This window comes from Capsicum annuum, chromosome 3 (assembly GCF_002878395.1).
Source record: "Capsicum annuum cultivar UCD-10X-F1 chromosome 3, UCD10Xv1.1, whole genome shotgun sequence".
In the NCBI taxonomy this organism is placed as follows: Eukaryota; Viridiplantae; Streptophyta; class Magnoliopsida; order Solanales; family Solanaceae; genus Capsicum; species Capsicum annuum.
The window spans coordinates 265,628,289-265,641,200 of record NC_061113.1 but is presented as its reverse complement, the minus strand read 5'-3'; the positions used below and the strand labels follow the sequence as shown (position 1 = coordinate 265,641,200).

At 33.0% G+C, this 12,912-nt stretch overlaps 1 protein-coding gene across 3 annotated transcripts; it reads left to right on the top strand.

The window, feature by feature from the left end:
• The first annotated feature begins 1,028 nt into the window (after nt 1-1,028).
• Nucleotides 1,029-8,468, top strand: LOC107862151 (protein DENND6B). Of its 3 annotated transcripts, none has more exons than XM_047410090.1 (5): nt 1,040-1,730; nt 2,048-3,788; nt 3,919-4,111; nt 7,667-7,979; nt 8,061-8,468. In XM_047410090.1, the coding sequence occupies exons 2-4, from the start codon at nt 2,173-2,175 to the stop codon at nt 7,835-7,837; spliced, it is 1,980 nt and encodes a 659-aa protein (XP_047266046.1). In that variant the 5' UTR covers nt 1,040-1,730; nt 2,048-2,172; the 3' UTR covers nt 7,838-7,979; nt 8,061-8,468. The 3 variants fall into 3 exon arrangements, with proteins under 3 accessions (XP_016563109.2, XP_047266046.1, XP_016563107.2); XM_016707621.2 differs by having other exon boundaries at nt 1,045-1,448; XM_016707623.2 differs by lacking the exons at nt 7,667-7,979; nt 8,061-8,468 and having other exon boundaries at nt 1,029-1,448; nt 2,048-3,798.
• Nucleotides 8,469-12,912: the final 4,444 nt, after the last annotated feature.

The window sequence follows — 12,912 nt, the reverse complement described above, 5'->3', positions numbered from 1 at the left end:
TTTAGTTTACTACTTTATTTTCCAGAATTTTTATGTGTTATTCAACAATCATTTTCAGGTGAGAAAAGTCAAATACTAATCGAATTTGAAAATGTGAAGTGTTGTGTCACGGCTTTCAAATTACTTCTTTCCATGTCCAGGAATAGTTACTTCAGTTGTGTCTTAAAGTAACACTTTTCCTTTTCCCAAATATGACTAATATTTGACTGATTATAGAAATAAATATAACAATAAAGATTTGCCATAATTAGAGGGCACAGTAAGGATAAGAAGCAGCAACTAAAAATATGTCCAAAAAGGTACTTGAGAAATTTTAAACAGTTTTGTGCAACCCCATCTGTGCCTAAAAATTAGTTGCTAACGGTCCCGTGCTGACACTAGACATGCAAGTCGCATTTCACCATATGTATAAAAACATTGAAATGCACTACTCTCTTCTACTCCCTCCATATCAATTTGATTCTGACATGATGCAAGTTTTAACAAAGTAAAAAAGATTGAAAAGTTAAAATTAAAAAGCTATCAAAAAATAATGATACAGTTTTCAAAACGGACTTAAAAATAAGAGTTGGATTAACAAATTCACATCAAGGAGGAAAAAGAATGGAATGCTACGATGTGGTTGAACTCTCCACATAAATTGTGAAACCCGAAATTCATTTAGTTCCTCAATCTCTCACAGTGCGCCAGTTAAAGAATTTTATTTTCTTGGAGCAGTTAAAACTATTATTTAAATTCTTCGAAGTTAAAGAACCACACGGAGAATAATATGATTAATGAAATCTCCCAAATATTTTGTGATGTCCTAAAACTGAATAAAATATCGCGCAAATTGAACTAAGAAAGAAATACAATTACGATGAATTAAGATCTCTTGGCCTTAGTATACAATTTTGTAAGATGCAAAATCGATCGGAGCAAAAAAAATAATTGAAGGGACCCCGACTGAAGCCAATTTTAAAAGTTGGAGAAAATCAGAAGTAAAAAAGACTAGGGTTCCTAAAAGTTTAATCTTAACCTTTTTTATTTTAAATAAAAGAATTCTGTGTGAAATTCTTTCTATTTTCTCCCTATAAAGGTTATGTATATTATATACAACTGAAAAGGTGTGATTGGGTAAGAAAGAAAAAAGGCAAAATGGAAAAATGATAAAGAGCCTGGCAAGTCCTCATTTCCATTTTCCAATTCGAAAATGTACTAGTAGTAATAATGGATTATTTGTAGCGAATAAACAACTCTTTTCCCAGCTGTGAAACCCCTTTCGTCCTTTCATTCTTGGATACACATTTCGACTTGTTTCATTTTTTTTTTTTTGTTTTACCCTTTTGTTGGTGATAAATAGGAAGCACATTGGATCGAGACCCACTTGTTCATTTTCTCAAATTTTATTTTATTTTTTTGGATCCATATACAGTGTTGAGGGGCAGACTTATCTTTGTTGAATTCAGGTGACAGCTTTATACTCTTTATTTCTTTGCTGTTAATTCTTGAAATAGATATGTTCTTCTATTTTTGTTCTCTATATTTCTTGGATTGAAATCCCACGTTACTGGATATGTTGTTGCTTCTTGGATGGTGATATTATGACTAAATTCACGAGATACTGCCACCAACGCTAGGACAGATGGGAAGAAGAATTACCTAGTGTTTTTTTTTGTCTCTGCTGGGATTTGATCATGAGTGAAAATCTTGATGGTCCTTGTAGTCCTTTTTCTCGAGAGCGGAGCAAGGTAGAGCCAAGAGGGTTAAACCCTCTTTGGCGAAAAATTACACTGTTTATACATGGTTAAAATTATTTATTTTATTTTTTTTATGTATATATAGCAGATGTTGAAAATCCCCTTGCCCGACTTCTTCCTGTGTTCACATTTCATAATTTGAACCCCTTCCGGCCTTTGGCTCTGCTTTTTCTGTTGTTACATTTCCGCCTCTTTGTGCCAGGGACATATAACCTGAGTTATTTATTTAATTGGTTTTTCCCTATTTGTACAATTGAGCTCTCTATAGTTTCCTTCTGACTTTAGGAGTTGATGCTTTAATTTTACAGGATCAGTTGGTTGTACAAGTTTCTACATTTTTTCTTGGATGAGAGACCAGAAGCCGAATGTTTACATGAATATGTTGAAAATAGGGGTTCTTTGAGTGATGTTGTAGTTATTCCAGTAACCTGAAATGAGCAGATCTCCATCATTTTCGGTGAGATCAGAAGCTGATTTAAAAGTAGATGAAAAATCTCTATACCAATGGGTTGTTGGCTTCTGTATCATTAGGTTTGATCTTGAACAGGGACAGCTTATTGAAGAATGTTACCCATCGGGCTGTCTAACGCATAATGAGGAGCTTGAAGTTGCCTTTAGCTCATTTCCAGATTCGGTTTCTCAGAATCATAATCGATCAAGCATCCATGACTGTATCTTTTTCTTCCGTGTGCGGAGGCAGGGGAATCCTCAATTGGCACATCTGCCTTCATCCGAGATAGTGGAGGTAGGTAATGATCAAGCATCCCAAATGACGGCGAGTGATAAGGTGCTAAAACAAAGGAGTAAAATTCAAACAGGGGTGAACTCAAGATATTTGTACGGGTTTGTATTTAATAGACAGAGACACGATGAAAGGCTAAAACGGGGTGGTGAGCAAAAGTCCGTAGTAATTCTTTCTCACAACCCATTCTCTAGCGTCTTTCGACCTTTGCTGCAGATCATGGGCCCATTGTACTTTGACATTGGGAAGAAAGCCCTCAATTTCATTGCTTCTTATGTATCAATGTGGCCTGTTCCTGTACCTGGTCAGCTAATGGAGCTTCCGATTGGGAATGCTACTCTTAAAGTGAACTTGCCACCTGCCCATTGTATGCCTTTGGATTGTGGAGTACTTTTTGAAGAGCTGGCTTCTCCAATAGCACCATTTCTTCCATCTAGTCAATCGGTTCCACAAGGTCTTTTCCATGACGCAGATCTTTTTGGGACATTTAGGGGGCTTTTAATGCAGCTTTGGAAGTTGTGGGAATTGTTACTTATTGGAGAACCCATTCTTATCATAGCGCCAACACCACCTCTGTGCTGTGAAGCTGTTGCTGGTCTGGTTAGTCTGGTCGCTCCTCTTCTTTGTAGCATTGATTTCAGGCCTTACTTTACTATTCATGATCCCGACTTTGCTCAGTTAAACTCCCTTCCACAAGGTGCTGCATTTCCTCCAATGATATTGGGTGTGACAAACCTCTTTTTCTTGAAATCCCTTCGAAGAATTCCACACATCTTATCAGTTGGAAATCCTGTCATGAACGCAGCTCGGCTTCCATTTTCTGCTAGAGCTTCAACTGGTAGAATTCAAGCTGGACCTGAAGGATTTAGTCTTCCTAATTTTTCCTTCAATAGGTTTACACCATCAAACTTTTTGAATGCTATGAAGTTAAGGAGAGATGGTCCACTCTGCCTGATGACTGAGCACAAAGAAGCCTTTTGGAGCAGTTATGCTCCAATTACAAAGCCAGACACTTCAATCTTGAATAGGCTAATTGATGCAGGTATGTCACCCAGGGTAGAGGAATCAATGTCAGTTGTTAATAATGACATACTTCGTCGGCACTTCATAGAGCTGACAACCAACTTCTTGGCCCCATTCGGACCATATTATAGACCAACCACACCTTCTGAAGGGTCTTCCCCATATGTTGATCCTCCTCCTCTACCCGCATTTAATGCCGAGGACTTCCTCACTAGCTTATCAGCAAGGGGTCCTGGAAAGTTTCTGTTGAAGAGGATGAAATCTAACTGGCTGGACCTTTACAGGTAAAAAATGGTCAGTTTTTCTTCTGTCTCCTATAGGTTTCCTCTTCCATGCTTATTAGCAAACTTTGTACATGTAAATAAACGGATTATTGCCCGACTCAAAATGAAATGATTACTTGTACTTGTACAGGCGGTTTCTGAAAGGGCACAACTTTTTACCTTGGTTTCAACGAAAGCGTGCTGTTGCTGAACAAGAACAGTATAGGATGTGGAGGCAAGCTAGAATGAGGGCTGACATACGACATTTGATATCTAGTATGTCTGAGTTGGAGATAGTTGATACTTTCAATGCAATTGAAAGGCATCTTATTGGAGAATTACAGGCATGTGCTGTCCTAAACTTATGGTGTCAGTTCCATTTTCTTCTCTTTGGGTATTCTTAACTTTTTGAGTAGTTCTTCACCTATGAGGGTGTATACAGAAATATTGAAATGCTCATAGTGAATTAGAAAATGAAACTAAAAGTTCTGGTCTGAGTTATAAATGTGATTGTGAGATGGTATTTGATCATTTTAAGTTACCAGTTTCGAAAAAAAAAAGATGGTATTTAATCATTCTTTCTAAGTGACTAAATATGTATTTACCACCCCCTTCCGGGAAAAGAAAAAAAAAAGACACTGAATATCTAGTTTTTATAGAGAGACAAAGATTCTTTATTACCACTAAATATACCATTGATCAGAGGCAGACCCAAGAATTAAAAATGCCGGGGGCGCCACTATATTTAATATAGACATGTTAATATTTTTTCCTTCAAATAACATATACATGTCAATTACTTAATACAAAGTTTGTGGTGGAACTCTCTAAAAATCAAAGAAAAAAACAAACCCAAAGAAAAACCTGGTTGGTAACTACTAAAATGTCAAAAAATTAAAATTTGGGAAAATGCTAAAATGGGAATCGAACCTAGGTGAGCCTACTAAATGTCCACCCGTTCACCAAAATGAACCAGTGGAACCACTCTGCCTTTCTTGATAGGGGTGTCAATACAGAGGTGTATACACTATTTAAGATATCTACAGATTTATGATACATTTTTTCCAAAGTTACCGGGTGCCTGTGACCCCCCCCCACCCTAACAATGGGTCTCTGCATCTGCCTTTTATGGGAAACTCCGATTCTAGCACATAAATCTTCATAATCACATTTTTTTTGAAATATCTCATGTGTTTACAACACAACTTTTTTTCCGTGATGCTTCGTTTCTCTGTTTTCTTTTGGCTGGGGGTGGGGGATGGGGGGTTCCTTTTTGTTTCTATCTATTTATTTACTTTCTGTGTGCCTGTTGAGATTTTTTAATAACTCCACATTGGTTAATGAGAAATCACTTTTCAATCTCTGTGATTCCAAATCCATAAAGGAATAATGTAGAAATAGTTTGTTTTTAGTTTTGTTTCTCACTTGTATGAAGAACCATTTTTCTTGTATATGTTTTATAGTTTTGTTTACCACTTGTATAGAAATTTTTTGCTACACTAATATGGTTGTATAGTAAAAAAATATTTATCCTTTCTTCAACAACAGCTACATACACTGTGTAATTACATGAGTGGGGTCTGGGGAGGGTGGTGTGTAGTGTGTACACAACGTCGCCACCTTAACCCCGTACCTTGTGAAGATAGAGAGAATGTGATTTCGATAGACCCTCGGCTCAAGTAATGATAATGTAAAAATCATCACATAAAATCTTTAACAGTGTTTAAGCAAGATCAGAGAAATAAGAATTAAGATTTGGTTAAGCCACCGAACATTGCCAATCTAAGGATTAGTAAAAATGGATCAGGTGTTAAATCATACCTTGTGTTTCAGATGGAATATAAAATGCATATGTATTTTTATGGAATAATTTAACTATAGGTCTAAAGTGTATTACGGAGCACAATATTATGTGAGTTTTAATGTATGCACTATGTGAATTTAGTGTTACTAGGCATACAATTGCCGATATTACTTTATGGGAATCTTGAAAATAAGAATAATGAAAGTATAAAGGTGATGTCACAGAGGGAAGTATTTAGTTCAACAACTAAAATTATGCTAACCAGGGTTAAAAAATAACCATAAATGTAACCAATTAGAGGTGTAAAATCATCTAATAAGGTTTTATTGGATTGGAAGTGTCGAGATCTTTTTCTTGAATCACATTAGGAGAAAAAAGCTGAGTTCACCAATCTCCCTGGAGATGGAAACTATGGTTTTCTTTGATTCATCACTTTCACATTGTTCAGTAGTTCAATAAAAGGGTTCTATTGATTTATCAATCTAGACAGCACAAAACATCATTAAAGGCTGTAGAGGAAACAAATGAAAAACCGACTTAATAGCAAGAACTCCATAACCTTGTATTTTGTGGTCTAAAACTTCAGATAAATAGATGACGGGAAGACTAACGACAACTAACTTAATGACAAAGACAAGAACTGACTGTACTAGATGACTCGATAGCTTATTAAGTCTACTCCAAACATAGCTCCAAAGTCACGAACTCCATTACCACCTCCATGGTAATTATGAGTTCAAGAACTCTCGTTCTCTTTTGGCTTAGGGGCATCATTTAAATCAATGTTGAGTAGTTCAGCCAAAACAACACTTCTGGTTTCTGGTGGTATTTGTGAGCCAGGGTGCATGATCTTATACATTAGTTTTCGTTGTTTTTCTCTCTCATCCAATGCTTGTGATTCTCATTGGAGATCTTCAAATGCCTCAAAGACATTTGATTTTACCACATCTTGCTTACCCCTCTTGGTCCTGTTTTCCATTGCAAAAATAAATAATTAGAGAAAAAAATAAGAATGTTCTGTTGAATAAGCCTAAGCAATTTAAGAGGAACACTTTTGTAATTTATAGTAGATGCGTGAGTGTATTTTCCACGTGTATTGCCATGTTTATTTAATGATTTCTTATTATGAGTCTGTCCGTCACGTGTATTGTCATGTTTGTTTTATGTTTGGATGTTACGAGCCTATCTCTCACATATATTGTCACGTTTGTTTTATGTTTGGATGTTACGAGTCTATCTGTGACGTTTGTTTAGACTGTTACGTAACAAACTGTTGTTTCTTACCTATACTCAGGGGTTACTTCTCCTCTATCATAAGTCTCTTTGACTTTATTTTAGTTACTGAAAAAGTAATCATGAATTTATTAGAAGCAAAGCAATTTAAATGAACTTCCATTTAGTCCTTTTTGTCATTTAAGCCTTCCAATCCTTATAAGCTGAGTCTGTTGACAAAGGAAAGGAAAAGGAAATAAACTTGATTACGCACATAAATGCAGCCCCTAGCTGTACATCCATGCTGTATTTCCTTGCCACATTTCTTTTTTCTTTGGCCAAGCTCCAATGGTAGATTCGTAATTACCTCCTTTTTGCATATCCTCAGCGAGTATCAATTCTGTTGAGCTGAGATGGTATTGTCAAGTATAGTTGTAAGTGTCATGTTGAGAATTTTGGAAAATACTCGCACATTATCCATTATTTTGGATTTAGAGTCGGCCTTCTCAAGAAGAGAAGGGTAACTATCATCCATTATGCATACTGATTCATATTCGTTGAAGATGGCTTTTCTCAGTTTAATTTTTGCAACTTGAACTGCAAACTACACTTTTTATAGGCTTTATTTTTTCTTATTTGGTTAGCGATGTGGCAGGATTTTTTTTAAAAATGCCACTGAACAATATGAAATAAAAGGACTGGACCGATATTATATAGATTTTGACCATGGGATTCTTTTACTGTGTTCATATTTGAGGTGATCTAATGTTCTGCTCCACATCTTTTACCTTCATGGGGCTAGTTATTACCACTGTCTTCTACGATAATTAGTAACTGTGAATAACAATATATCTTTCTTGGTGGCAATTTTCTGCTGGAGCAGTCCACCACTGTTGAAGCAGGTTCTGATGCCACTAGCAGCAAACTAAGGGAGGATCTTCGAGCAGTATTTAACGTACTCCCGAAGGATGTGCAGCAGCTTATGTTAATGAACCCTGAGAGGGCAGCACTTGTTCGACAAGAAGGTGAGCTTCCCTCCAAATCAACCAGATGACAAGAGCTTATGAGTGTTAAGATTGAATCAGACAGTTGAGTTGAGAGTTGTATGATGCCGCTGGAAGATGTAGAATCAGTCACATCCTCGTCTTTGCTATAAATTCTTTCAGGAGCTGGACTTTTCAATGATCTGCTGCAAGGTCAGTTAAATTTTTTCCTCAGATTTCATTTTGCATTCATGAGATAAATAGATTGCAAACATAATTTTATCTTTCCTCCAGATTACTTTCGCAAAGAATCATTGTCTATTGAAGCTGTTCAAGTGGACTGAGATCACATTCTTCTTCGGAATTGGTATTGAATATTTCCAGAGAGTGATTGTTATATGATGTTTGAGGATGAATAGAAGTCTGTTTAGCTTACTATTGAAAGGGAAAGCGGTTTATAGACATAACAGAAACAGGTTATATGAGCCCTTTTGTTGTAAAACTCCAATTTTATTCTCTTTTAAGGATGGGGTCCCTCTTTGGTTTCTGTTTTCCCTCAAGGACATCAATGTCAGATAGCACATGATTAGACAAGTCATGTTGTAAGTGGAATGCCAGTGTTTGCATTTTGTTGAAACACAGCAAGAAGAACCTGTATAAAACATGTCAAAGGATGTTTTAACTTGGCTAAATTTTGCTGCACATCACCCTCCTCTTTTCCTGTCATTTTGGTTTCTTTGAACTTGCTGCTTAGTTGATTCTCCTGTAAAGGCTCAAGCATTCTTCTACTATTGCTACTATTGTTGTATTATATGTTGTTCCGACTGTCCAAAAATATTGCTGCACCCATGTCGGAGCTGACACTCACCCGTAGACATTTTTGAAGATTCCAACCAACTCGGTGATTCAGTTTTTCTATTGACCAAGAATTCTCTAAGGTTGTGTTCAGTTGGAAATTAGCAGTCACAGTTATCCTGTCCATTACAAATATGGCATGTCAGATGTGAAAGACCAACAGCACTGTTGCTGTGAACCTTATAGGATTCAAAGGGTGCAAGAAGATTAAGATTTTTATAAACCTTATCCATTAAAGATAATTTGTGGATGATAGTTGATGATTATGACAATCTTTTTAAATACCATATCAGTATGAAATCAAGAATTCCATGTGTAAAAGACTGCTGGTATTGCGGTTCTTGTTACTTGTATAAATATCAAGGAGACAGCTTAATTTATCAAAGAAAGTGAAATTATGGCTTTGACAGAGACTCTTGTTCTTCTCATCAACACTAATATGTTCATTACTCCCACAAGATTGTCATCTTTTTTCCTTGTGAAACTACTTGGTGGAGTTCCACAGAGAGTTTGGGGCGTGTTGTGTGTATGCAGATTTTATCTTATTTTGTAATAAAAGTTCGTTCCCGATAGACTTTTGGCTTAAAGCAATTTGACAAAAAAAAAAATAATGAAAATGGTAAAGTCATGATAAAATATTAAAGAATCAAAAGAGTCAATTCCTTCTATTGTCGCTCAACTTAGCAAAATATCCCCAATAAAGCCACTTGTCTTTTTGTTATTCTTATAATATCATTCAAGTTTGTACATTTTTCTTACAAATTAATAATTGCTTAAAGTGACTCAAAAATTGACCAAAATAGTCCATCAAGTTTGAAATTTAAATTTAAATAGTCCTTTTTTTTACGTGAAATATTAATAGGCCTCCAATTATTTTTACTTTTGTACTTCTTAAATTAGTTTTTAATATATTTTATCAATAAGTGCATAATATAATTTAAAAAGACACAAATCATAATATTAAAAACGAACTAAAATGACAAAGGATGTTAAGCTAGATCTTAAAATAGGCAGTTATATTTAAAATAAAATAAATAAGAAGTACTCCCTCCGTCTCATTTTACCTGTCCCAAATTGGGATGACACAACTATTAAAAAAATAATAAATAACATGACTAATTTACCATAATACCCCTATTAAATGATGTTTATATTTTAATTTAAAGAAAAAGTAATTAATGCAAAGGGTAAAACATGAAGAAAAAAAAATGTGTCTTGTCTTGATAAGTAAAAAAGGACAAGTAAAATGGGACACTAGATTAGAAAATTTGGGACGGATAAAATGGAACGGAGGGAGTACATTTATCATCCAAATTGGTAAATGTATTCAGTTTTTACAGCTAAGTTGACGAGGTGATATAATTTTTTGTGAAATAATAGCACAAGATCGAGAAAAATAATATTGAAACCTTAAAATATTTTTAAGTTACGAAATGGTTATATAAAATCACCTAATTTTATTTGATAGTGAATGATTAATGTTATTATCATGGTATCCGTTAACATACATTATTTTTTAAAATAAAAATCCTTTAAAATATTTATATATGGTTCTTCTTTATAAATTATAATTTCTTCGACAATAATTTAGAATAGAAGAAACTAACAACTAACTTAAACTATTTTATTAAAAATAAAGATTAATCCTAAAATGAATACTTGTAGAATATTATTTTATTATTGGACTCTTAAGTTTTCAAATAAATAAAGTACATATAAGTATATTTCTAACAATTTTAATTGCATTTTTTGATGGACATCGTTAGATTTAATATCGTAGTTAGAAGTTGAAAGAAAATTGTACTCACTAAATTTTATAGTTGAAAGGTTATTGATATTTCATATTGTTAACTAATAATGATCATTTAAATTTAAAATTCAAACTTATGGGACTTTCTTGATCATTTTTCTCTTATTTTTTGAGTCACTTTTAGCAATTATTATTTTTTAAGAAAATACATAAAGTTTGATGATATTATTATAATTAAGAAAAAAAATAAATAATTTTATTAAAATATTTTCCTAAGTTGAGTGACAATACGAGGAATTTACTCAAAATCAAAATGATAAATAATTGAAGTATCAAAATCAAAGGAAAAAAAAATTAAAATATAATATTATTATAAATATAAAAGAATGAACGATACAATGTTCCACTATCCACTATAACTGCTTTCTCCGGGAAAGGGGAAAGAGCCTGGGATTTGGATGGGGTCTTGAAGAGCCGCAAAAATGGACTTTGTCGTCTAGATATCATTATAATTAAATTATAATTTTGTAAAATCTATATACTCCATAAGAAATCATCCCCCTTAATTAACCCTTTTTATTGGCCCTGTATCCTTAGAATTAATGATATATTAAAAATTACATAAATACATAATTTATGTTTTTAATATTATAAAAAAATTTAATTTTCTAAATATATTATAAAAATTTTAATATATACACAGAATGTTATATATATATCGGCTATATTATGTATATTAATAAAGAAAGAAAGAGTAAAGTAATTAAAAAAGTGAGAGAGTGTAATTACTTTCAAAAGAGTTGATATTTATGTTATTTGTATTTAATATAAAGTACGAAAGTTTCTAATTTAACATTTTTTCCTATAATATGGAGAATGATAAGATAGAAGTGACACTATTGAAGGATAATTCCTTCTTAATTAATTCAAAAATTAAAAACTCTTTAAACTCTCTATAATAAATATTTGTAAACATTCACAAGTCATAAGAATTTATAAGATGGGAGAGTTACTACTCATAAATGTGATACAAATGATGGTTTGTTACAAATGCAACTTTGTGAAAGAAGAGGCATTCAGAAGTCTTAAAAGTTACTTTATGACTTTGTCATTAATTCAAGAGTAATATTACATTACGTACATTAACTATGTTCTCTTCTTTAACTCTTGTGATGGATAAAACGTAAATGATATACCTATTTAAGGTGAATCATTTGTGAGCTAAACATGTAAAACAAATTACTCTCTCCCTCGTCAATTTTTTGTTTTAGTCTTGGCTTACTATTCTTTGTCAACTTTTGAAAAATTGGTTTAGGCAACCTCCAAACTTCCAGCCACAAGTGTATGTGTTTGGAAGTAGTTGTGGAACCTTGGGGAGCGACCGGCTAGAAGGATTTGCACCGAAATCAGATCGAAATTGCTTTCAAGACAGTCGCTTGCCACGACACAGTGTTTGTGAAAATTCTCTTACTATTACTAATTCCTATCCAATATCAATATTGTAGTATTTTCCCCAACAACTATATGACATTAGATAAGATAAAAAATCAATTTCAGACATTAGAAGGTGCATCTAATATATCTTTAAGGATAAAATAAAATAATTATTTGAGATATTTGATCATGTCTTGTATGGACTTACTCACTTACATATACATCAATTCACAGATGTGAGACTATGAAATGAAGAAATTTCAAAAGACAACCAATATCTTAAAATTAATACTAACTTGATCAAAGATGACACAAAATGAAAGAAAAAGTTTTATATATCTTTTGTTTGGGGATGACATTGTAATTTTTGTAAAAAATGTTTTCAATAAAAGATTCATATAATCAATTTTAATTTGTAAGAAATTGATGTGTAATAGCCTTCATTATAAGTTATAAACAAACAAGCATACATCTTTTCCCGTACGAAAATGATGGAAGTCTGACATAGACTTAAGGTTAACTTACATACAATCGCTCAAAACCCAATTGCATATAGGAATATCCTAATTCAAATTAATTTCCTTTTAGGAAAATGAAACTGTATACCAGCATGTTTATTTTGTAATATCTAAATTCCAGACTAAACTTTTCTTCTTCTTCTTTTTTTGTTTTTTTTAAAAAAGACATAAAGCATGCAACTCCTTTTATTTTTAATTTTATTCGAACTTTTTTTTTTTTTGGTGAAAAAATAAATTTTTTCTTTTTCTTATGACGTTTTTGATTGTATATGTTTGCTCCCCTTTTTTTCAAAAAAAAAATAAAAAATTATTGACAAGATGGGCATAGTCTTACATGAAGTAGAGAAGGAGAAAAGGCCACGTAATTACATGAATAAGAGGTTGAAAGACAAAAAGTGACAAATTTTGGAAAAATCAATTACTCAAAATTCTTTCCCCACAACATTGTGGTACTGTCATAATTTTGAAATAAAATGAAGAATTATTTTATCTCATATTTGGTGTGAGGTATTTGCTAATATCAAAATTATTTATTTCATCATTTAGATCATAATGATAGAATAAGTTATTTCATATTTATGGTGGGATA